The 26896-nt window shown below is 38.2% G+C and overlaps 1 protein-coding gene across 9 annotated transcripts in view; it reads right to left on the reverse strand.

The window, feature by feature from the left end:
* Positions 1-26896, reverse strand: part of Tcf12 (transcription factor 12) — a 270906-nt gene that overhangs the window by 52197 nt on the left and 191813 nt on the right. For all 9 annotated transcript variants that reach the window (XM_055598228.1, XM_055598220.1, XM_055598202.1 and 6 more), the window contains 2 exons: positions 24493-24625; positions 19385-19437 (listed from right to left, as the gene is read on the reverse strand). In XM_055598228.1, the coding sequence (XP_055454203.1) occupies positions 19385-19437; positions 24493-24625 (186 nt within the window). The remainder of the gene's footprint in view (positions 1-19384; positions 19438-24492; positions 24626-26896) is intronic.

Raw genomic sequence — 26896 nt, forward strand, 5'->3', positions numbered from 1 at the left:
TTGTCCCTAAGTGTGTTTCCCTCACACAAACACAATTTACTATCTAAAAATTTCACACAACTTATCAACCTGTATAGATTCTAACCCAGAAAAGCAGAATAACAACCTTTTTCTCAATTCCTCTATCAAATTCTCTTTGTACTATTTCTTCTCTCTGTGTTTCAAAGATAACAACATGACTGGAAAGGGACACATCACTTTTTAAAAAGACACTTTTTATGAGGCAGATATCCACTGAAATATTCTAGTATTAGTCTGTAAGAGACAAACCCAAACTAATCACACAAACAAAAACCCCAAACAAACACTGTTCTTAGGAAACATGCTGACTGAGTCACAGCAGTAACACAGCACCAGGCAATACGGCTGACTAACGTAGGATTCACAAGCTGACGACACCAGGGCAGCAATGAGCTCCTCACTCTCCCCAGACAGAGAAAAGGCCTGGCAGCAGCTGCAAAAGAACATCACTGAGCAGCAGCTATTAAACGCCAGTCTGCAGAGCGCAGGCAACTTCCTCCCTCCTGAGAGACCACAAAGACCTGCTTCAGTCCTTGGAGAACTGTGTGAAAAGCTTTGATTTACAATTAACAATGCCATGTCTTAGAACCGTTCCAAGTAAATTTTAGACTTTCATAGACAACTCATTCTCTTTTGACACAATAACTAAACTGAAAAAAGTCAGTGATCTACGATAAAATTTCTCTTTTCTATTAATTACTTAAAAAACCCGTACTTTTCAGTAGCAATCATGGAGCAACAAGGAGAAGAGGAAAGCCACAATGCACTGACAACTTTCAGTTATTCCCTTTCTACCTGGGATAACTTTTACAATGGTAAGAAGAGGGAAGCCTGCAGGCTTGCTGGTACAACAAGAATATACTGCAAACCCTCTATGGAACCATGGCTCTACACAACGAAATAGTTAGGATTTCCCCCCCCAATTTTTATTTTAGACGGAAGAATGTAATAATGAGGGCAACAAACAAACAGGACAACAACAACAAAATTCAAATTAGAACCAAGCAAACATTTTTCTTTGGGGGGGGACAATAAAATCAACAACTGGTTAAGATTTACTACTGTTCAGTTTACAGGTAGAAGGGAGAGCTAGAGAGATGTTCAGCAGTTAAGAGCATTGGCTGCTCTTCTAGAGAACTCTTTTCTATTCCCAGAACCCGCATGATGGCTCACAACTGTCTATAACTCCAATCCTAGGGAATCCAACACCCTCTTTTGTCCAGCTGGGGCACCAAACACACATGTGATACACAGAACCACATGCAGGCAAAACACCATTATACATAAACTAATTTTTTAAAAGATACTAAAGTCACCCCAGGTGGACCTCCACTCCCACAGTATACCAGATATACACTATCTAAATTGAGAGGCGGTTTAAGATCTCAACAAATCACCCCTGGGCATGTCTGTATATTAACTGTTAATAAATTCTTCCTGAACAATCATAAAATCATCGAGAAAACTAGTGAGAATTTATATAATTTTTTCCAAATTCTACCTGACTGCTGGAGCAAGGGCTTTTCCATCTATCATTCTCAAACACCATCATCGGAAAGTGTACCTTACTCAAAGAAGCATGAAACTGGTTATATGGATAGTCATTTTCTTTGCCACTAGTAACTTTACCATTACTAACTAGCTTCTATGACAAGGTCTTTTTTCTCTTCTAGAAAAAAACAAAACAGAAAACAAAAAGCCCACTAACAGAATTCCCGGTCTATGCAACAGCTGCAACCCTTTCCTGGGCGACTCATCTTACAGGGTGCTTGTAGCCCATGAACTGCTTCCCTAGTCAATGCACTTGTTTCATCTTCTTCTTCTTTTTTTTTTTTTTGAAGGAAAAAGTCAGTGGTTAATCTTGTGACTCACTCTGACAAAATGAGTAAGCTGAAGAGGGCCAATTTTTTAACCAATTCCAGGCAGGCCTGTCGCTTGCACAGGAACACTACACCGTTAGGCATTCTTTATTCTGCAGAAGCACTTATATCATGATCAGATTGAACATTCATGTCATCTAGACTAACAATCCAAAATTACACACATGGAATCACAAGATGATGTCACTGAGCACACAGGCTGTGTGATGAATGAAATGACAGACCCTGAAGAAACTATGACTTGGAGCCAAATAGCTTTGATTAGCAAACCCAAGATTCTAGGCTTACAGTTCATTGCCTTTTATCATTTAAAAATTTTTATCGCTATTAGAATAATCACGAGGCAGAGACCTAAACTAGGTAAGTAAATGTTTTACCTCTTTTCTGAAAATTTAGGAAAAAATATTTTCAGTTAAGTCAACTAAGCTAAAGATTTTTCTGGAAACTTCAAATTTCTGGTTTCTCTCTCTCTCTCTCTTTCATTTATTGAAAACAGATATTCCTTGGAGAGACAGGCAAGATTAACTGGAATTATCTGTTTTGCATTTTTCAGTCTTTTATTTGTTAATCTTTATTCCTGGAATTTGGATCAAGACAAGAATCACATATAGTTAAAAACATGTCTGTTAAACTATTCTTAAGCAAGTATGTTTCAAGTGACATAAAATTCTAGTTTTCTAAAAAAAAAAAAAAATTAATGGCTCAGCTTTAATCCTACCACTCAGGAGGCAGAGGCAGAGTCAGGTGGAACTCTGCATTTGAGGCCAGCCTCGTATACAGAGCAAGTTCTAGGACAGCCAGGGCTGTTAAAAAGAGAAAACGTGTCTTGAAAAACCAAACCAAACCAAACCAAACCAAACCAAACCAAACCAAACCAAACCAATCAACCAACCAAAAAACAAAATAAAAATAAAAACAAAAAACAAGGTAGTTCCCAGAAGGCAGACTTTAAGAGTAATGAAGCCAAATTTAAAAGTTCATATAATATTAAGTCTACAATCCTTTAAGGAAGAAATTCAGTAAATAACAAACTCCCTAATGTGGTGGCATTCACCTATAATCCCAGCACTCAGGAGGGTGAAGCCATAGGATTTCTGTGAGTTTGAGAACAAAGTGAAACCTGCAAGTACATAAATTCAAATGAAGGACCCCTTCTCCAAGCCTTCTCTTTTCCAACTTAGCATAAAATATGATTTAAGAGACCCAGTGTCCTGATTTTGCAGAATTTGGGGCATTATTGCTTTGTTAGGAATAGATATATTAAAAAATGAAAAAAAAAAAGCAAAAAAATAGTTTTTGGGTGTTGAATAGGCTGCCTGCCCCAGTTCCAATACTTTCACATATTTAAAAGTTTACATCAAAAACAAGAATATAAAACTCTAGTGAAGTCGTTCACCCATTAAGCCCATCACTGATGTCTGCTCCACATTAAAGATAACAGCTACAGATTTGAAATCACAGTGATTTTGCAACCACTCTAAAAGAATCAGCAATCTAAATTTGTGGCCTTTAACTTTGGTAATTCTCCATGGAAAAAGTTTCCATCTTAGTCCTAATTATAAAGACTTATAGTTTAACCAAAATCTAAAGACTGTTCTGCACATTGGTGCAAATCATTTGGATGCTGGAGGTGTGGCTTAGTGGTAGTGCGTGCTCATTCTGCCCAGAGCCCTGGTTCGACCTTGACACCAAAACAAAACAAAATAAAAAGTGACTCCCCCTTAAAATCACTACTCAGCACAGAACAAAGACACTTGTACTCCTTCCTCTGCCAAGACACCAAACAGAACTGTCAGGCCACTCCTACGGCACTCCTTCCACCATTCCTCTATGAGGCGGAAGAACAACCACCACAACTACTACTACCGAAATCCGTACGTGCAAAGCAAAGAGAACACTTTTGACTACCCACCACCATGACAAAGCAGTTTTCTTTAACAGGTTAAAATGGGGTGGGTGGGGGGAACCCTTCCCCAGCATTAATAGTTCCTGCATCTCTTGGTTGTCCATTTCTTTCACCACATGAATTGCAGTTGGTCACTTCTCATTTATCACTTAAAATAACCTGGTAATAGAGTCATTGACTCTGTTTCAACTTGAGAAGTTTCCTGCAGATGGCTCTATAATCATAGGACTGCCTACTGTTACATAGGACCCATAGGTATTATTAACTCCCCCCCAAACACCAGCCTTCTGAAAAGTGTTCAAGACTGGCACAAAGCTTTGAACTTGTTAAGCAAGCTAAGAAAAACTTGTAGGCAGACAAAGCTTCCATGAAATCATCTATAAAGTTGAATGTATACAGGGCTTTAGGCTGAGATTTTTCTTGAACTATATCACAGTTTCTGGTGTCTTTTTTAGGCATGCTCTTTTTCTTCTGGGCTGGTGAAAGTTTTAACAGAATGGAACACATCAAGATATTCTATCATTTCCATCCATATCTCTTTGCCTAGAATGCTCCATGAACATATAATCTAAATCTATATATATTAAGTTAGTTCTGATTCACAATCTATCTTTGTTTCAATAAAAATTCTTGCTGGTGGCAGTGATTTTAAAGATTCCTTATCTGTGAACAAAGACTTCAAGACACATGACTAACACTGTAACACTCAAGGTGTAAAGCAAGGCTAGTTTCTACCATGCTTATGAAAAGAAATCATCCAGTTCCTAGATTTGTCTTATTTGAAAGAGGATTTCTTTCATTCTAAATTCTACTGATCATTCTTTTGTTTTGTTTTCAAGACAGAGTTTCTCTGTGTAGCCTTGGCTCTCTTGAACTCAATTTGTAAACCAGGCTGGCCTCGAACTCACAGAGATTCACCTGCATCTGCTTCCCTAAGTGCTGGGATTAAGCCTTCCTGAATGATGGGATTAAAGACGTGTGCCACCACTGCACATGCCTTTAATTTCCTTTCCTTTCCCTTCCTTCCTTTCCTTCCCTCTCTCTTCCTTCTCTCTTTCTCTTTTCTCTCTCTCCTTTTCTCTCAACATAGTTTCTCTATGTAGCCCTGGCTGTCCTGAACTCACTCTGTAGACAATGCTGGCCTCAAACTCAAAGATCCACCTGACTCTGCCTCCTTTGTGCTGTAATTAAATGTGAGTAGGTCATCACCGCCAGGTAAAAACTTTTCTTTTCTTTGGATGCTAAGGACTCTTAACAACATCCAGGCAATACTTCATTTTAAATACACATCTGAAAAAGATGTTATAAACAGGGAAGGGGATGAAAAGCAGGTCAATGTTGCCTTTTCAACATGGAAAAAAACATCAAGAAGCTACAGAGTTAGCTCAGTGGTTAAGAGTACTTGCTGCTCTTTCAAAGGTCCCAGGTGTGACTCCTGGCACCTACATGGAAGCTCACAGTCATCTGTAACTCTAATTTCAGGGAATCTGAAACCCCCTTCTGGCCTCCATAGACATTGAACAAATAACACATAGACATCCATGAAAGCAAAATACCCATAAGTAAATCAAGTATAACAAACATTATCTAAAATGTGAGAGTCACCAGGAAAGGCAATATGTCACCTTAACAATGACAACTGTCTCCTACAGAAACATTAGGGGAAAGACACAAATTCTGACAGAAATCTGTTACTCTACTTGTTGTAGACTCTTACCAGCTATGTATGCACAAGAATATTATATTCTCCCAGCACAGATCAAGACAGGCTGGTTCATGCTGCAGAGCACTATGGACTATGATGTCATGGAAATGAAACCTGGATGAGGAACCCGGGCTCAGGTTTCAAAAACAATGAAACTTTGTTTTTCAAAAAACAAAACAAAAGAAACCTCGGCGTTTTGTTTGTTTGTTTTGTTTTTTTGTTGTTTTTAAATGCGATTTCAGGTTATTCCATTCTATTTATTTTTTAAATCCAGGTGTCAAACTATGCTAAAGATTTTCTAGCTTTTTCACTATTAATAAAGCCTTTCATAAGCTTATAACTGTACTGTAATACCGCCACTCAAAAGGCAGAGGCAAGATTATTTTAAGTTCAGGCTAGCCTGGGCTACATGGTGAACCTATCAAAAAAAAAAAAAAAAAAAAGTCAAACCAAGCAACTCCTTTCATGTTTTATCATCAACTATACCCCCAAACTTTGAATTCTTACTTCAAAAGATTTTTCACTTAAATTCTTTCAGTTCCACTGAGTATTTTTTCTCTGTATAAAGCAAAACTAAAGCTATAAATTGTCACTCAGACTTCTTTTATTAGATCTTTATTTTTTAATATTACAGTTTATTCACCTTGTATCTCAGCTGTACCCCCTCCCTTATTCCCTCCCACCCTCATCTCCTCCCACTCCCTTCTCCAAGTCCACTGATAAGGGAGGTCCTCCCCTTCCACTGACCCTAGCTTATCAGGTCTCATCAGGACTGGCTGCAATGTTCTCTTCTGTGCCTTGGCAAGGCTGCTCCCCCCTCAGAGGTGGTGGTGGTCAAAGAGCCCGCCACTGAGTTCATGTCAGAGACAGTCCCTGTTCCTCTTACTAGGAAACCCACTTGGACACTGAGTTGCCATGGGCTACGTCTGAGCAGGGGTGCTAGGTTATCTCCATGAATGATCCTTGTTGGAATATCAGTCTCAGAAAAGACCCCTGGGCCCAGATTTTTTGGTTCTGTTGCTCTCCTTGTGGAGCTCCTGTCCCCTTCAGGTCCTATCTCCCCCTTCTTTCATAGGATTCCCTGCAGTCTGCCCAAAGTTTGGCTATAAGTCTCAGCATCTGCTCTGATACCCTGCTGGGTAGAGTCTTTCAGAGGCCCTCTGTGGTGGTTCCTGTCCTGTTTCCTGTTTTCTCCTTCTTCCAATGTCCATCCCGTTTGTCTTTCTGAGTGAGGATTGATCATTTTACCTGGGGACCTCCTTTTTGCCTAACTTCTTTAGGCATACAGATTTTAGAATGTTTATCCTATATTATATGTCTAATATCCACTTATAAGTGAGTATATACCATGTGTCTTTCTGCTTCTGGGTTACCTCACTCAAGATGATCTTTTCTAGATCCCACCATTTGCCTGCAAATTTCATGATTTCCTTACATTTAATTTCATACTTCTGATTAGAAGAGAAATTCAGTGACCCCTGCAGCAGGATGAACACTAACACAGGAAGAATGCACAGAAAATCTTCACGGCTCCCGTGCAAGATGATGAATGTATTTGTGAATCATGTTATAGTTTGTACTTGTTAATTCAGCTGTCTTAAGAAATTAAAAGTGAAATGCTGCTATGCTGAAGTACACTGGTGATGTGTGCGAGATGTGGGACTATTTTCATTGCTGTTAGCGTGCTTTTTTCATTTTAGTGAGCTCCGTAATTGTTAGGTATTCTGAAATGTTTTAGATGTTGTCATACTCTTTCTGAAACACAGAGTTGTTGCAGTTGATGTCCAGTGTTCACAGCCACCTCAGATGTTATTTTCACAACCACACCTATTTATGGTAGGCACAATAAAAAGCCTAAAGCTTTACATGAAATGAAAGTTAAATCCAGGAAGGGATCCAAAACACCTCATTACAACTCCTGAGCTCTAAGACTAGCATCCAAAAGCTTTGAACTCTAACACGTGCTGACACATGAAGTATATGTGGTTACTGCCTGGCAATATGCTCGTTTAAAGCAATCATCCTTCTTAAAAGTTATGGAGTATCCAGAACAACATTAACAACAACAAAGGCTGGCATGTACCAACAGGTGAAAACTCTTCTCCAACGTCACCATTATTTACTCAGTAACAATTTTGACATCTCAACAATGTGCATTTATAAGTAGGTCTGACGTTTAGATTAACTTGGCTTCTCTAGAAAATGAAAAAGTCAAATCCCTGAAGGAACTATAGAAACCTCTATGGAGAGGGCAGAGTGAGGAGCTGAGGTGAGAAGATAGTTGATCAAAGGAGAGAACTATGACTCCTGTACCACCCTTCAGTGAAGTGGGGCCTGTAACATGCTTCTTTGTATGTTCTGGCTAGAAAATTTAGTAAAAGAGTAAAAGGGACTATGAAATGAATTATAAACAAAAATAGCTGCAATGAGCAGACAGCCTGAGGAGCTCAGAGGATGAAAACCAGACAACAGCGAATGCTATACTATCTTTAGAGTGACCTTGAGGATAGGAGCCTCCTTAACCTGGAAAGAGTCAAGCTATGTTACTCTTGTTAAACTCGGGTAAAGATCATGACTCCAAAACACCGCTTTCTACAAAAGGACTCCATGCTGGAAATTAACTGCTGGGCTCCAACTTTCCATGTATCTAAAGTGAGAGCCCAACTTTCTATGTATCACAAAAATGGAAATAACATTGGTAAACATATTCATCCAAAGGATTTTTATTTTTCTAATGAAAATCTGGAGCTCTTCCCATCTTCAAATATTTTTAAAGTTTAAGCATAGTTAATGTTCTATAATAATATGGCTAGTTTTTCTTCTCTAAAGAAAAGTCAGATAATCTTTTATAACTTAGACCATCTTCAAGTCAATTAAGGAATGTGCAGGAGGCAAGACAGCTATAGCTATACTGCTAACCATCTGGATTTGTTAATTTATTAAGGATCCATTAGCAACTAGGGACAGAAAATAAAAACAAAATAAACCATACTTCCTACTTTATAAAGTGACCAAAGTAAAGAATACATTAGATAAGCTACAGTGAAAAGTACAGCAGGGAAGGAAGGGTGTTATAAAGCATGGCTCTGAGTGACCAGAATGATCAGAGAGAAAACCAGGCACAAAGGAGTGGGAACAGTAGTAGAGAGAACAGCAAGCACACAGGGGGCCCTAAGCCTGGACTCAGGGAGGGGAAGATTGCAGGAGAAAATAGTGGGAGGAGATAGGTCATGAGAGACTGGTAAGCCACTGTCAGGACTTTGGCTTAACTGATAAGGAACACTATTGCAGGATTTTGAGTGGATGAATGATATGGAATGACATGATCTGACCTAGACTGTTAAATAGTGTCCTCTTGTGAAAGAAACTGCTGAAGGAAAATGGCAAGACTAACTGGCAGTAGTGTAAGAAAAGGAAAAAGGCTTGAACAAAGATGACAGTAACACAGGTGCTAAGTGATGGTTAAATCCTGAGGGTATTTTAGTATTAGAAATAAGGTATAGAAGTACCAGATGTTACCACTTGTATTCAATGAAACTGCAACTTTTAAAATCTTCTTTAGGAAAACAAACAAACAAACAAACAAACAAAAAAACCCTACCTCTTGTACTCTGGTTTCTACACCAATGCTGCTTTAGGAAAAAGTCCTTACATTTAGGAAAAAAATCTTTTTTCCCCCATTGTTTAAAAATTTATTTATATTTTTATAAATTATAATTTATTTACTTTGTATCCTCGCTGTAGCCCCCTCCCTCATCCCCTTCCAATCCCACCCTCCCTCCCTCATCTCCTTCCATGCTCCTCCCCAAATCCACTGATAAGGGAGGTCCTCCTCCCCTTCCATCTGACCCTAGCCTTTCAAGTCTCATCAGGACTGGCTGCACTGCTCTCCTCTGTGGCCTGGTAAGGCTGCTCCCCCATCAGGGGGAGGTGAGCAAAGAGCCAGCAGTGAGTTCATGTCAGAGAGTTCCTGTTCCCATTACTAGGGAACCTACTTGGTGACTGAGCTGCCATGGGTTACATTTCTGCACGGGTTCTAGGTTATTTATCTCCATTCATAGTCCTTGGTTGGAGTATCAGTCTCAGAAAAGGCCCCTGTACCCAGACTTTTATGATCTGTTGCTCTCCTTGTGGAGCTCCTGTCCCCTCCAAGTCTTCCTATCTCCCCTTTTGTTCATAAGATTTCCTGCACTCTGTCCAAAGTTTGACTATGAGTCTCAGCATCATTTTTGATATCTTGCTTGGTAAAGTCTTTCAACGGCCCTCTGTGGTAGGCTCCTGTCCTGTTGCCTGTTTTCTCCCTCTTCCATGCCTTTCTGCATGAGGAATGATCATCTTACCCAGGGTCCTCCTCCTGCTTAGCTTCTTTAGGTGTACAGATTTTAGTATGTTTATCCAATATTAGATGTCTAATATCCACTTATGAGTGCATATATACCATATGTGTCTTTCTGCTTCTGGGACAACTCACTCAGGATGATCTTTTCTAGATCTCAACATTTGCCTGCAAATTTCATGATTTCCTTGTTTTTAATTGCTGAGGAGTATTCCATTGGGTAAATGCACAGATTCAATGCAATTCCCATCAAAATACCAACTCAGTTCTTTACAGACCTTGAAAGAAAGATTCTCAGCTTCATATGGAGAAATAAAAAAACCAGACTCTCCGAAACGATCCTGTACAACAACAGATCATCTGGAATTATCTCCATCCCTGATCTCAAGCTGTACTACAGAGCAATAGTAATAAAAACTGCATGGTATTGGCACAGAAACAGAAAGGAGGATCAATGGAACCGAATAGAAGACCCAGAAATAAACCCACACACCTATGAATAAAAGCCAAAACCATTCAATGGAAAAAAGACAGCATCTTCAACAAATGGTGCTGGTCCAACTGGATGTCTACATGCAGTAAAATGAAAATAGATCCATATTTATCACCCTGCACAAAACTAAAGTCGAAGTGGATCAAAGACCTCAACATAAAGCCAGATACTCTAAATCGGTTAGAAGAAAAAGTGGGGAAGAGCCTTGAACTCATTGGCACAGGAGACAACTTCCTGAACAGAACACCAACTGCACAGGCTCTAAGAGCAACAATCAATAAATGGGACCTCATGAAACTGAAAAGCTTCTGTAAAGCAAAAGACACTGTTGTCAGAACAAAACGACAGCCTACAGACTGGGAAAGGATCTTCACCAACCCTGTATCTGACACAGGGCTGACATCTAGCATATATAAAGAACTAAAGAAGTTAAAAAGCAATAAATCAAGTAATCCAGTTAAAAAATGGGGTACGGAGCTAAACAGAATTCTCTGTAGAGGAATATAGAATGGCAGAGAAACACTTAAAGAGATGTTCAACATCTTTAGCCATCAGGGAGATGCAAATCAAAACGACCTTGAGATTTCACCTTACACCCATCAGAATGGCTAAGATGAAAAACTCAAGTGACAACATGCTGGAGAGGTTGTGGAGAAAGGGGAACCCTTCTCCACTGCTGGTGGGAATGTAAACTTGTACAACCACTCTGGAAATCAATCTGGCGCTTTCTCAATTAGGAATAGTGCTTCCTCAAGATCCAGCTATACTACTCCTAGGCATATACCCAAAATTTGCTCAAGTACACAACAAAGACATTTGCTCAACCATGTTTGTAGCCACTTTATTTGTAATAGCCAGAACCTGGAAACAACCCAGATGTCCCTCAGTTGAGGAATGGATACAGAAATTGTGGTACTTTTACACATTGGAATACTACTCAGCAATCAAAAACGAGAAAATAATGAAATTTGCAGGCAAATGGTGGGATCTAGAAAAGATCATTCTGAGTGAGGTATCCCAGAAGGAGAAAGACACACATGGTATATACTCACTCATATAGTCCTATAAGATATGATAAACAGAATGAAATCTATATACCTAAAAAAGATAAACAAGAAAGAGGACCCGGGGTAAGATGATCAATCCTCACTTAGAAAGACAAATGGGATGTGCATTGGACATAGGAGAAAACAAGTAATAGGACAGGAGCCTACGGCAGAGGGCCCCTGAAATATTCTACCTAGCAGCGTATCAAAGCAGATACTAAGACTCATAACCAAACCCTCGGCAGAGTGCAGGGAATCATATGAAAGAAGTGGGAGGTAGTATGATGTGGAGAGGATAGGAGCTCCGCAAGGACCAAATATATCTGGGCACAGGGGTCTTTTCTGAGACTGACTCCACCAAGGACCATGTATGGATATAACCTAGAACCTCTGCTCGGATGAAGCCCGTGGTAGCTCAGTAACCAATTGGTTCCCCACAGTAAGGGGAACAGGGACTATTTCTGACAGGAACTCAATGGCAGGCTCTTTGACCTCCCCACACCCCAAGGGAGGAACAGTTCTGCTATGCCACAGAAGAGGACTTTGCAGCCAGTCCTGAAGATACCTGATAAAACAGGGTCCTCCCCAATCAGTGGACTTGGAAAGGGGCAGGGAGGAAGGCTTTGGGAGGGAATGAGGGAGCGGGATACAGTTAATAAAATGCAAATATTAATAAAAAAATAAAAAAGAAGATAATCCAGTTAAACTTATAAAATTGTTTGTTTTTTTCAGGATGTAAAAGATTATCTAAAGATTATCCATTAAAAAAAAAAAAGGTAACAGATATACAGACATCATTTCTACCCCACTTGGCTGAAATAATTTCCTGAGTAGTTAACTCTATGACTAGGGTCATAGAGTTAAATGTTACTTTTCTGAACAGGCAGCAAGTTGTAACTCTCATCTTTTAACTACAATCATCTGAAGAAAGAACTATGTTTTCCTTGTATTTAAATCCCTAAAGCCTAAGAAAATTCTTTGCTTATTCTAAGTACTTAGGACATTTTTGTTGGTGTTGTTTTTGGGTTTTCCAGACAGGATTTCTATGTGTAGCCTTGGCTGTTTTGAAAATATCTTTTGTCAACCTGGCTGGCTTCTAATTCACAGAGATCCACCTGCCTCTGTCTCCGCAGTGCTGAGATCAAAGGTCTGGGCCACCAAAGCCCAGCTCATTTAGAGCACTGAATGACTTTAGCAGGTGGGACTCACTGGGACCTAATAGGAAAGAGTTGCAATTCTTAATGACTGATGACTTGATGACTAGGGCCTGAATACAGGAAATATTCTACCACTGAGTGATAACCTTAGCTTTGGTTTTTGAAAATCTTAAATATTCTTAATGATGCTGGGATAAAACAGCTGCTTCTGATTGCAAACAATACAAAAAAAAAAATCTCAAGCACAAGTCAAAATGTAAGCTTTCACTTACTAATTAGTGTTTTCAAAGTTAAAAAGAGAATTACGTAAGAACCATAAAAAATTCACCTACATTCATAAAGATTAACATTGAGAAAGTGTATTTTAATGGCATGAACAAACTATCTTAGTTTTTGGTGAAGTCTTTATGTTAAATGGCACTTAATTCAGTATGTGTTCCATTGTCATACTTACACAGAAAAGAGGTCATAGTAATCTCCTTCAGTTTATGTTTTACCACAAAGTTGGGCTAGGACAAAGATGACAACTTGAACACACACACACACACACACACACACACACACACACACACACACGCACACACACATCTACAGTATCAGCAGGATTATTATCTAATGTAACTCTTAAATCCCAGAAAAATTACAACACTGAAGTATTCACTTTACTGTGCTGGTGGGGACATTTTTGAAAACGGCAAATGATTTTGGAAAACATTTGATAGTACTATAAAAACTGCTCTGTATCCAGGGCCTTGATGACAAAAAGGGCTACACTTGTATTCTTTTAGTCAATCACAGGTTGGCAGTTTAGGGTTAGTAAGCCAAGTCTGATCTACCAACTATTTTAATCAAGTTTTACTGGAACAGAGCTGTGTTTGTGCATTTTATATCACCTGTAGCTACTTCAATGCTATTTTCCCAGCAGTGTCTAGCAGTTTCAGTAGAGACCATCTGGTCCTTCAGATATATATTTGTGTATTTACTATAGAAGCTCATTACAGAAAAAATTGAGCCAGGCATGGTAATAAATGCCTTTAATCCCAGCACTCAAAAGGTAAAGGCAGGCAGAACTCTGACTTTTAGGTCAGCCTAGGCTACCAAAAAACCAAGCCAAACCAAACCAAAACCAACCAACCAAAACAAAAAACAACACCCTGTCTCAAAAAAAAAAAAAAAAAAAAAAAAGAACCCTTGATATAGAATACTGAGGAAGAATACAGAAATACAATGAGTTCCTGATCCATCCCACTCCACCTGCCTCCACCTCTCCAGTGCTAGGATTATAGGCATGTGCTATTATGCCCAGCCAGACTCCCATTATTCTTTGAAATATAATAAAATACTGGCAACACTACAGATAGACTGGGTTAGATACTAAAACAAATATAGTTTAAAAAGTCAAGAATTTTGATTGGTCAATAGTTTAAAATGTTTGAAATCTGCTTCATGACTATACATGTGGGAAAATTTCAGAACTTGTAGTGTTTTAAATGGTTGAAAGATTGTATACAAATCTATGAGGCATACATTACAATCCCTGAAACAAGAACACACAGGGCAACAACAAATAACTTTCCAAGTACAACCAATATTAGCTGGACAAAGGTAAGGATCTATGACAACAAGGGTCATACTGGCCACTGAGACAGGACAGACTTGGAGTCAAATAGAGAGTTCACACACCCCAATGGTAAAAATGTGAATTGCTTGATGTTTTATGTCTTTATCTTATCAAGCCTCAGTCCTATCAGCAAAATTAAAGACACAGCTTTATGTTGTCTACTGATGGTTAACAAGTTGACAGTGACTAGGATTTAAGTGCATTCAAACAACTCAACGTATACATCTTCTAAAATCTATGCATGTCATACAGACAGAGAATAAATCGGTCACTTATTTACAACCTGGTTTAAAAAAACTCAGGGATTCAAAATATCAGCAGCTGCAAAGTTCAGTAAAACTTAAAAGCCAGTCAGGCATGGTAGCACATGCCTATAATCCTAGCACTCAAGGAGGCAGAGGCAGGTGGATTTCTGTGAGTCCAGGACAGCCACGGCTATACAGAGAAACCCTGTCTTGAAAACAAAACAAACCAAAACAAATAAGACAAAACAACAACAACAAATAAACCTTAAAAGCCATTTCTGGGGCCAGTAAAATGGCTTAGAGGGTAAGGGCATTTACCATGAAGGCCGACTCAGGGACCCACGTGATAGAAGGAGAGACCCAACTTCTGACTTATGCCGCCAACCAAGTAACATGTTTTAAAAAGCCACCTCTGAATCAAACTGAGGCATGCTTTTTAATACAGAGCACAGAGCTCGGAAAGTAACACTGTGGCTGCAGTTGCACCGTCACATTGGGATGAGACAACTTGGGTCCACACGAGGGATGGTCTGCTCTTCTGCTTTCTCAGATCAAAGGCTTCCCTGGCTCTTCACAAAAATGAGTATCTTAGAGCTAGGTTAAAACACTATCATTCACACTGATACAATTCTGACACTGCTTCGCCAAATGCAGTTGCTTTTCTTACTGATGTGAAATCTTTCAGTCACAAACTGGACTTCACAGATCTAACTATATACGGCCAGTGAATGAACTAACACTTTGAAAATTCTGTATTGGAACAGTCTTCAAAAAGAATCAGCCTATATAACAGGTGGAAATAAGACTCTCTTCTGTACATCCAGCTGCAATATGACCTCTAAGCTTGTTTGCCCAAGGAACTAGTAAGCAAATACCCAATCCACGTTCAAGAACTGAGGAGCTCATTTGTGAAGTTACATTGAAGCTGATACCGGCTGGTAAAAACTGTTCATTCTTTGATAGCTTTATTTCTTGCTGGTCTTGGAGGTCTCAGGCAATTGTTTATGACACTGCTTTCTTGGCTTGGTGATCCCTATGGAGCAGTCCTTCTGCAGAACTCTACCAGTTGCTGCACTTGTTACTATTTTCAGATATAAACTAAAAGTGGATCTTTATAGGTCCAACCCCAGTTGGTGATCTTAATAGTTCAAAGAACTAACCATTTTGTATTTCAGTTTCTTATGTTAATAATTTCTACCAGCACCAGAACGAGCTGCTTGTCATCTCCCCTATTTAAAAGGTCTTAGTTTAGATATGTTCAGGACTTAATATTTCATCTCTTTGTAGCTCTTAGTCTTATTTATCCTATTTGATATTATAGAGCAATGCTCCAGCATTACATATGGGTCAAGGAGCTTGTGTGGTCTGGGGAACCTCAGAATCTCTTCCACTTTCTTGAGAGGTCATACATTTTCAGATTTAATGTTAACTCAAAATTCAGATTAATTTTTTAAAGTATGTAGGCCGAGATGTCACTGGGAGGCAGTGTGCTTGCCCACCACACATGAGAATGGATCTTAGGTTTGAATACCAACAGTGGAAAAAGAAAATAATTTCTAATTACTAATTATTACTAATTATTTTTTGTTGAATCTTTCTGTGTACCTCTGGCTGGCCTGGTACTCACTATATAATGCAGGCTGGTTTCAACTCATAGCAATCTTCTTGCCTCAGCTTCTTGAATGCTGGGCTAACAGGTATGAGTCACAATGCCCAAATATAATTTACCAATCTTAAGGCCATAGATCTGTAGTTTCAAAGCAAGAAAGTGTCTAAACAGCTCTGATTCGTATTAGAAAACTGAAGCTCACTGGGGGAAAGAAAAGTTAGAAAACAGAACTTTTTAATGCAGTTGAAGGCTGAATGTTTTTAAATGTAATGGTGCAGAAACACAAAGGTATTTGGGTTGAAAAAGGCAATCCAGACTTCTCTGAATAGTTACTCTGGGACAGATCTATGATGAAATCTTCATCTGACTTCAAATTCTGTATCTTTTGTAGTATATAAAAACATTTTCTACATTCAAAAGTACAAATACCAAGGTAAGAGACAGAGTAAGCAACAGAGAGACCCCATATAACTGAGGCTGCATTAAGGGACTTAAAATAATGTTCAACTAAGGAAAAAGGGGAAACATAGCCCCGAGACATGAGAAAATAATAATGATCAGAATAAATCTAGGTAGCAAAATGTGATTCAGCTAATTTTCTTTTTCTTTGAATGTTCTTTTTCTGCAAAAACAAAAAAAAATGCCTTTGAACAATAACAGCAACTGTAATTTAGTATGCATTCACTCTCTGTCAGGCTCCTGACATACAGAAATGTGGTGATAATTTTTTTTTCATTCTGTCACTTTCAATTTTTTTCTTATTTTTCAACCAAATATGGTAAACTGATTTTTTAAAAAATAAATGTAGGCTACAGTAGTAGAAATTAAAATAATTAAGAAAGGGGAATAATGGATTATATGTGCTCTGCCAGGCAAATATTTGGTACTGAATATTTTCCTAATAACCTGTGAGACTGGCATTATTACCTTTGACACGTGGCTTGGGGAAGTTCTTGCTCAGCATGTATGAAGCCCTATGCTCAATCGTCAGAACCACACAAATAAGTAGAGCAACGAATCAACCTTAGGTTTAAGGCTGAGGCTGATTCAGGATAGAACACTTGCTTAGCACACAGTGTCCTTAGTTCATGCCTCGGCATGGCACACACAAAGTCCTTATGGTTCAGAGAGTCACAAGCAAACCCTCCCAGGTCAAAAGAAAAAAAAAAAAAGAAAGAAAAAAGGCTAGAAGCCAGAGAAAACTCATTATCTACATAAGGGGAAATTCTGAGTATCTCTACTACCATATCATCTTTAGACACTGCTAGTCCTTAAATAACAAAGCTGCTCAGTAAAAACAGAACTGGCAGAACTGTTTTAAATTTAATATTTTTATGAGTCAACCAATTATACTTTATACTTATTTATTTATTTAGTCTTTTGAGACAGGGTTTCTGTGTAGCCCTGGCTGTCCCAACACTCACTCTGTAGATCAGGCTGGCCTCCAACTCACAGAGCTGATTGCCTCTGACCTGGAGTTTATGAGTAAAGGTGTTTACCAAAGGAGCTGGGAAATTATTTTAGTACACTTGTCTCACATTTCCTAATCATTTTAAAGGTTCATCAAAACTCCGTAGTTCTTCCTTTCCTAAGCAGGAAACAATAGAGAACTATCTCGAAGTAATAAATGTAAGGACAAAGAGGTCTGCAAAGTCTCTTTCCAGGCATCTTTGTCTAGTTTGTTAGTTTGTTTTCAGAAATGAAGTAACCATGAAACACTGACAATTATTTGTATTTCTTAAAACCAATGTCAGGCCAAGAATTTTACTTACTAATTTGTTTTGTAAAGCAGTGTGGTTCTACTAATAGTAATATGTAATTTAACTATTATTGTCACAGAATTATCGTAATAAATTATAAGAAATCACACTGCTGTGTTTTAGCACTTCCATCTACCTGACTATGATTTCTGTTAGTTATGCTACCTATCTTTTCACAGCACATAACTGTTAAAATGCAAAGTGTACAACTATTTTTAGCTGCTGCTAAAATTCCTGTCTTCAGCAATGATTTGAGGCATTGTTCGATTTGTTTATCAAGCAGTTATTCAGCCTCTAGTGGGCCCAAGTGCTTAGCAAGCAAAAGCTTTTAGGATGCTTGCAGCTGCAATTCCAACTTCCAGGTAGACTGCAGGTTCAGAGCACAGTGCCCTATGCTTCGCAAAACTCAGATCCATCTGGAATTGAGTTTCAAAGATTTCAATTCAACTTTTCATGTATCACACTGAAGAGAGGATGGGAGGGGAAAAGGGCAGGACATAGGAAAGAAGGAATGCAAACAACCAAAAGATAATTTCTCTACCCTTCAAAAGAAATAAAAAAAAAGTTCAGTCCCATGCTGCCCCTTCTAGATTGCTACTTGTCAAGCAAGATATTCCATTCAATCCAAACTTCGATGAGCTGTGACTCATCTGGCAGCACCTGCGCCCATGTGTTAAGTATTGCCCAATAAAAGCCTAACATCCATTTACACAACAAAGAATGTACCCTTCAAGGCACAGGGCCTCAACCTAATAGCCTCACTGACCATTTGTTCTACACACTCAGAAGACGCCTTTCCCTTCTTCTCACCAGAGGTTTTTAAACTGTGGGTGGATTTATAATGTAAATTCATCTACAAATACTTCCACTGCGTCAAAGAATAAGGATATTAACAGCACAAACACTCCTACTGTAGTAGGTTGCTACAGCTATTAATGATTGTTTTACCAACCTCTCCCAACCTCCTGCATCAAAGCTTTTATTCTCAAAGGATACATTTTTGAGCAAGGAGGGATCAACAAACTAGTTGCGTGAAAGCTTTACTGATGCTAGACTGAAGTTGGGAAAGGCTTAATGAAGGCTTTAAAATCCACAAGGGCTTAACAATGAACATCTGACTTGGTGATTTATGCATATTAATAACCTCAGTCCTACTGAGGCAAGCTGAGCTGAACATGTCCTCCGAATCTTAATGTCTTTTGCTCCACTGGGATTATTACAAATGTAAATTTCTAAGATTCTCAGCTATTAATCTCTGTCTGTCCTCCTGTTCAGCAACATAATGACTAATTAAACATCAAAAGACCTGCACAGGAGATCTTCTTTGACAGCTACAGGCCTAGTCTTCTTCCCAAGAGGGGAATTCAAATGACAGGGACAGGGAGTGACAGCATATGAGTAAGCTACAAATCACTGCACAGAAAATGGAAAGCCTAACATTAAGAGTGGATTTATCTCAATCAATGATTTTGTTAAGCAATGAACAGTTACTATGTAAGGTATGCCCACTGGCACCAGTCGAATCCATTCTTGTAGCAGGTAAATACGAAATACTGACATTAATTTATTTAACATTAAGTTAAAAAAAAAAAAAAGACTACTCACAGAAGAAGGTAGGCCAGGAGGCACCTTTCTTACTTTCTTTGCTTGCAAAGGATCTGAACATAAAAAAAAAAGAACAGTTTTATTAGCATTTACACTAGGAAAAAACAAACAAACAAACAATTCAAATTAACAAAAAACAAGCAGCAATCCTCCCCAATATGATTTCTTTTTTTTCTAAGTGAGTGAACATGAGAATAGTAGAATTACAGTATTGGTTCTTCTACTATTTGAAAAGGTAACAGTAAATGGGGTAAAATAAGAAAGAAAACATACCAATAGCACAAACAAGAAAAGAGAACAAACATGTATTTAGAGCTTGTTATGCCATGACTGTTTAAGTATTTCACAGTTCACTGGAGGTGGAACTCTGTGCAACAGGTCTCCCTAACAGTACACTTCCCTAACAAAGAGACAAACTACATCATATCAAGAATTAGGCTTAAAGGCATATTGTAAAAAACTAAGTAACAGCAAATGCTGTATGACTTACTATGTATAAAATTTAAAATAAGATTTAAAAAATTAAAAACTAAGGTTATAATAACATCAAGACATGCTACATAAGCTATGAAATATAGCCAGCATACACATCTAATAAGTATTCTGGGCATTTGCTTTGGTAATGTGTGAGTAAAACTGAAACTTCAGCACTAAGGTACAATTCAAACTTTTATTAAAAGTTTGTATTCCTTCCCAGGAAATGAAGACAGAAAGTATATCTCTTACTTTGTTTGAAATTGTGTGTGTGTGTCTGTATGTGTATGCACATGTGCATATTTAAATGTAGGTGCATGTTCAAGTCCAGGAGAGGATGCTGGACTTTCTGGAGGTGGAATTAGATGGTTATAAGCTGCCACTTGGTGTGAGACTAAACTTGGATCCTTTGTAAGAGCAGTACATACTTGTAACTGTTGAGCCCATAGCTCATGATAAAAAAAATATTTTAAAGATAAACTAATATAAATGAAATTATGACTATTTTCATATGCTTGACTTGGTATTTTAATTTCCCTTGTCTACAAAATTTGTAACTTTTCCATCTCTATTTTTGAAGAGTGATACATACAACCATATACAAATAATGGATCAAATTCAGGATTTTCAGAGGCATTCACTATATAAGAAGGATGTAAAATAAACTCTGCATTTTTTTGATTTGGTTTTGTTTTTTTTTTGAGACAATGCTTTTCTGTGTAGCCTTGGCTGTCTTGGACTTTCTCTGTAGACCAGGCTGTCCTGGAACTAAGAGATCTGCCTGGCCTTGCCTCCCCGATGCTGGGAAACTCTGCATTTTTTTAAAACCTCAAAAATATGAGAATTAAATAAGAAAAGCATTTTTTTTCTAAGCCATAAAGAATACTACACAATAAAACATGGTTTTACAAAGATTGAAACTTATTTAAATTTGCTCTCTGAAGTCTCTAGAGGTAATATCCCAGAAGGCTACTGAGCAAAAAATGCAACTTTATAAATAACATGTGGAAAAATATTACACAACAAAAAAGGGGAAAAGCATTCACCAGTGTGGACATCCCTTCCACAAGAAACAGCATACATTTCCTTAAAACAGAAGTGCCAAAGATAAACAACATCCGGCATAGTCTGTATTTGTAAGACTTAAAGCAGAGCCTTTATTCTTGGTGAATGTTTTAGCAGTCTACTTCCTTACAACTTACTCCATGAGTAGAGACTACACTGCATATAAAAGTAAGAAAAGGAAATAGCTCCTATGGCTTGGAGTTATCTGAATAAAGATTTTTCTTTTGTATCTCATGATTAGCCACATACTATCACCAGTCTGAGATTCACAGTCTAGTTTGGAGAAGTTGCAAACTGACATGAAAAGTAATGACTATGAATTCAGTACAGAAGCCGTATGAACCTGGGCAGGTTACTTTAACCTCTCTGTGCTTCAGCGCCTTTAGCTGAATGAAGGGGTGGGCACCACCTCTCCTGTGAGCTTCAAGTTCTGTGGTAATACATGAAATATGCTCATTGCATTGCCTAACATTTGTGACATTTTAATAATGTTTAAACTGTGTGTGATGACTTTTACCTGCATGTATGTACTATGTGTGTGCAGTGCCCCTGGAGGCCAGAAAAGAATTACAGAGAGTTGTGAGCCATTCTATGTGTGTGAAAATTGACCCAGGTCCTCTGGAAGAGCAACCAGTGCTCTAAATTGCTGAGCCATCTCTCATGTCCAACACATAATAACTTTTAGCCCTTATTTATGTAGACCAAAACAATTACAAGTTAAGATAGTTACTGCTCTCCAGAATGATTTTCTAAAGCATCCAAGTAGTTTCAGAAAATACTAAGATTGGTCTAGCTCTCTAATATTCCTTTAAGTATTCACATTTTACCAGGAACTGCAATGCCAAGGAGAGGCTAAGATTGCGAAAAGCAATGGGCAGCATAATAACAATAATCTACTAACTGGTATCCATACAGGAAATGGACAGGACTCCTCTGAGCATCATGAGAAACACTGTATGCTGCATTCCATTTTGGCTCCTTCACTTGTAACCTAATGTTAACATTACAACCTCACAGTTTTGAAAAGATGCAGAAGATAAGCAATAGTATTTATAAATCATTTTCAAACAGAAATGAAGTCTTAATTCATAGAAAACTTGAATTTTAAGCCTGGGTGTTTAAGCCATTTCTTTTTAGATATTCAATAGTTGGTTTTCCTTTGGTAATGGCACACTGGCAGGAACTGGTATGTGCTCAAATTCTGTGAAGAAGACACTCCTGTGGACTAACCCAATACAAGCTCAATGAAGGCCTCTACTGAACTAACTCATCAGGTGGACAAGCAGAGCATAGATGTGCAACATTTTGGAAGTTATTTCTTTAATAACAAAAAGAATGCTGGTTTAAACTGCCAGGGCTAACACATATAGCACCCATCATGTATGCTCCTACAAAATAGAGACATTGACAAGAATTTTCTTTTGGATGTGGCAATCTATCACTTTGTCCTTTTTATGTAGTACAATCAAACGCAAGACCTAGAGACTAGAAACAGCTCACCTAAGTATATTTGGCTTGACAAGAGGCAGTCAACAAATATTTATGCAATCAGAAACTACAGTACTTTCTTTTTTTGTTTACATTTATGTTAGATGCTGGTTTATCTTTATTATAGACATGTTTTACAATTTTTATTTTCTTATAGTAAAAAAAATACTCAAAATTTTCATTTTAAACATTGACTAGATAGAAAGTGTTATAGAACACCCAAGCAGCACAAAACAGACTGGTTTTGTCAGAATATGCATATATACATAATTGATATAAAAAATGAAGTTGTAAGAGAGGAATATGAATGCTTACCACATAGAGGGCATCTTTCTGCATGCTGCTCTGAACTAAACAACACTGTGAGTGTGCTAGATACCATTTCATTGTATACTTTTATATCAGTAAGTTATGTGCTAGTAATTTTATCTCAATTTCGAAGAAAAAGTAGGGAACAGAAGTAACTATTATCAAACAAACAACAATAAAAAAAACCTCACTGGACTTAGGCTCACAAAAACCTTAAAGTTATCCCAGGTGAGCGACCTACTAGGCAGGCAGCTCACAACTGTCTGGTCTGTAACTCAAATTCCAGTGGATTCGACTCCCTCACAAAGGCATACCTGTATGCCAAATACCAAATGTACATAAAAATAAATAAATGAAAGAGATAGGAATTTATAAAACCATTCAGTACTATCTTCATTTTAGTTAAAAACTAGGTGTCAACAACAGAACATAAAACTTCCACTTAATAAGAAAATACTTTTTAATTAGAAGAAGAAAACTTGGATAATGCCTCTCATGGAATAAAATATTAAATTGTTTGCTTAAAATCTGTTAAAATTATGGTGTCAGCCAGGTGGTGGTGGTACACTCTTTTAATCCCAGGCCTCTGGAGGTGGAGGCAGGAGGATCTCTGAGTTTGAGGCCAGCCTAGTCTACAGAGTAAGTTTCAGGATAGCCAGGTCTATACAGAGAAACCCTGTCTCAAAAAACCAAACCAACCAACCAACCAACCAACCAACCAACCAACCAACCAACCAACCAACCAAAGGCTTCACATGGCCGCTTAAACAAGACCTGAAAAATGACATCATTAATAGACATGTTAACATGGAAGAAGAAAACTTCGAGGGGCCTTTGCTCTAAACAAAGAACTTGGGAACGTGAAAGCAGGAGGAATGGGAGAGCTCCTATGGGAGAGCTCCCCTATTACTTATCAAATACTAAAGGGTTAGCTATGAGATTCACATACTTCATACATATAAAGGTAATATTATACAGACTGAGTAGGGTTTGTTTTTATATTTTGGAATATGCATATAAAACACCTAAACAAGGCCATGAACTTGATAGCATGGTCGGGGTGCATGGGATGGGATAAAGAAAGAAAGGGATAGGGGATGTAATAATAATTCAAAAAAGTAATAATTTATTATAAATAAAATTATGGCTTTAAGATGGTTCTAAAACAGTGTGTACACACACACACACACACACACACACACACACACTGTACTCACAGTGATGAAAATTATGATTTAAATATTGAAGTATCACCCAAGACTAGTTATAGTCAGTTAAACCTTGAATACAAAGTGAATGAGTTCTTTGTAACAGAAAGAACTCTGACAACTACATTTATTATGTATCTAATGCAGACAGGGTGAGTATCCCTTACCTGAAATGCTTATGGCCAGATGTGTTTTAGTCTTCCTATCTGACCATCTGTATAAACATAGTGCAGTATCTTAGGGACATGTAAAGATTTAGGTTCACTGATGTTTCATATACTCCAAATGTAATTTTGTACAAATTTCAGTGTGCTTTATGGCTGTGGCCCATCTCAGGAGGTCAGTATGAGACTTTCTATGGCATAATGTCAGTATTGAATAGGTCTCACCCTTTAGAGCACTCTGGATTTTAGAGTTTAGATTGGGAATACTCAGCCTGTACATTATTTGTATGTAGATATATCCTGACATCCAAATGCTGACATTTCTTCTCACTAAGAGCACAGGCAGCACAGACTGAAGAAGCAGGCACCTGGAGACAGGGCTTCTGTGTTACACACTCACCTGGAGCAACAGAGTCATGGAGTCTCCTCCTAGAGCTTGTGGCAGAGAAGGAGTAGTATGGTGTTCCAGGCTTTCCTGAAGAAGATAGCTGTGCTGGGCTCCCAAGTCCTAGATCTTGTCTCAGGAGACTAGACTATAAAACAAAGCAAAGAAAATGTCATCTTGCTGCCAATGAACAAGTTCATCACTTATGAATTACTGTTAGTACCTTTATCAATGCCTTAAAATTTAGAAGAAATCAATAAGTACTTTTAAAATTCAATTAGGTCACTGGTTTTAGACTCAATTCTCTCTTTTTTTTCCTACCGTTCCATTGCTTGCCTTTTGCTGCTGTTTTTGTTGTTAAAGGTTTTTTCTTGTTTGTTTTTTAAAAACAGTTTCTCTGTGTAGCTCTGGCTGGCCTCAAACTAAGAGAGATCTACTTGCCTCTGCCTCATGAGTGCTCTGATTAAAGACATGCCCCACTATGTTCAGCTCTCTTGTCTGCTTTTTAGTAATTATATAAATTTGTTAATCTTAGGTTTGAAACACATTTCGGTGACTAAGTGATTCTATCCTGTAATCGCAGGAATACTTCTGAAAGTATTCCTGGACTTTGCTTGAAGGCTTTCATGATCACACAGGCAGCTGACTCTGATTTTTCCCCCCTTTGTTCTTTGTATAGCGCTTATCTTTTAAAGACTGCCCATATTTATACTAGTCCCTTTGGCTTTTCTCATTTGTCTCATTACATGGATTGGGGGGGGGGGGTCTTGCTTCTCCTCCCTAACATGGTCCTCTAGCCTTTCTTTCACTTTGTTGTTTCTTATAAAATGGCACAGACCACAATGCCTGAGATGCTTTAGGGGAAAAAGGCTGAAAGTGGTCCTGTTTCACGGCTCTTCTCTCTGTTCCATGTGCTATTTTATCCCCTCAGGTCAGACTTGTTCAGTTTATGATTCTTGGTCTCCAGTATAAGACCTAAGATGTGTCATATATATCTTGGACTCTGATAAAAATGTATCTTCTTCTATTTGGTCCATAATAATTATCCACTCCTGACTTTTTAATATTTAGAATATGTTAATGAACACATCTGCCAGGTTTCCTAGCATCTAGGCATCCAAAATGTAAGAAATCTATCAAAAGGACAAAAGTTGGGGCTAGAGCATGGGTCCATTACTGAGACTTAGAGATCCAGCAGCCCTAACCACTAATCTGGTGGCCTCATTCTAAACAAAATGAGGTCACAGTTGGTAGATGTTGGGTCACAGATTTCTATCAGCTGAAAAGAAAAGGTCTCACACCCATGTGAGACAGGAAAGGGAAAGTGACTTTACTGGGAAGAGTGGTGAAAAAGGACCTCAGAGGATGCTTCCAGACAAGAAAACATTTTTCCAGCTTATTATTACTCTCTTGCTATATACTTAATACCCTACTGTCACCTTCATTTTCTTAGTAGTCAATACTGAGCATCAAAACATGCTAAAAGAACAGAAAAAGTGAACAGAACTTGGGAAGAAGAGTCACTGTATTCCAATCGCATGAATTTTCTTACTGTTTCAGCACAAAAAAAGCATGTTGTTATTCATGCAACATAAAATTAACTGTTTAAAAGTTTCCTACCAGTGTGACTCGATACACTTATGTAACCATTACCCCCAGACCAGTGTTGCACACCTGAAGTAAACGCCACATCTCTACTGTAGTCATTCCTTTCCTCTTCCACCCCTACCTACTAAGCAATAATGCCTTATTTTCTTTCCTCCAACCACCACTCTGCTTTCTGCCTCTGTGCACTTTGTACCCTTCTCTACATGACTTATTTTACGGAATCCCTGGAGCTGGAGTTAAAGGTACTTGTGAGCCTCCTGATTTGGGTGCCTGGAAATGAACTTGGGTCCTGTTTAAGGACAGGATGTACTCTTAACCACTGAGACATCTCTCCAGCCTATAGATCAGCCTGTAGTTTATTGTGAATTCCTTAAACATTTCTAAAGAAAAGGTCAAATTACCTGCAAATAAGGATAGTTTTACTTCTTTACTTTTCTAGAATTTACAACGCATTGCTGTCTACAAGAGACAAAAGGAGGCAGCCTTGCTTTAGGGAATGCTTTCAATATTAACACTGAATATGTGATCAGCTGTTTTTCATTAAAAAAAAAAAAAAAAAACCTTCCCCAAGTTAAGGAATTTCCTTCCTATTGTTAGCTTGTTTTGTTTGTTTGTTTTCTTAAGACTTATTTTTATTTATGTGTATATGTGTGTGAGAGCTCACACAGGTGCCTGCAGAGAGAACCCCTGAAGACAGTTATAAGCACTTGTGAGTGACTTGGCATGAGTTATGGGAACTGACCTCAGGGCCTGTGGAAGAGTAGCAAATGTTTTAAATCAATGTTTTAAAAATTGAGACATCTTTCTAGCT

This window comes from Psammomys obesus, unplaced genomic scaffold (genome assembly GCF_907164565.1).
Source record: "Psammomys obesus unplaced genomic scaffold, mPsaObe1.curated_primary_1811, whole genome shotgun sequence".
Lineage (NCBI taxonomy): Eukaryota > Metazoa > Chordata > Mammalia > Rodentia > Muridae > Psammomys > Psammomys obesus.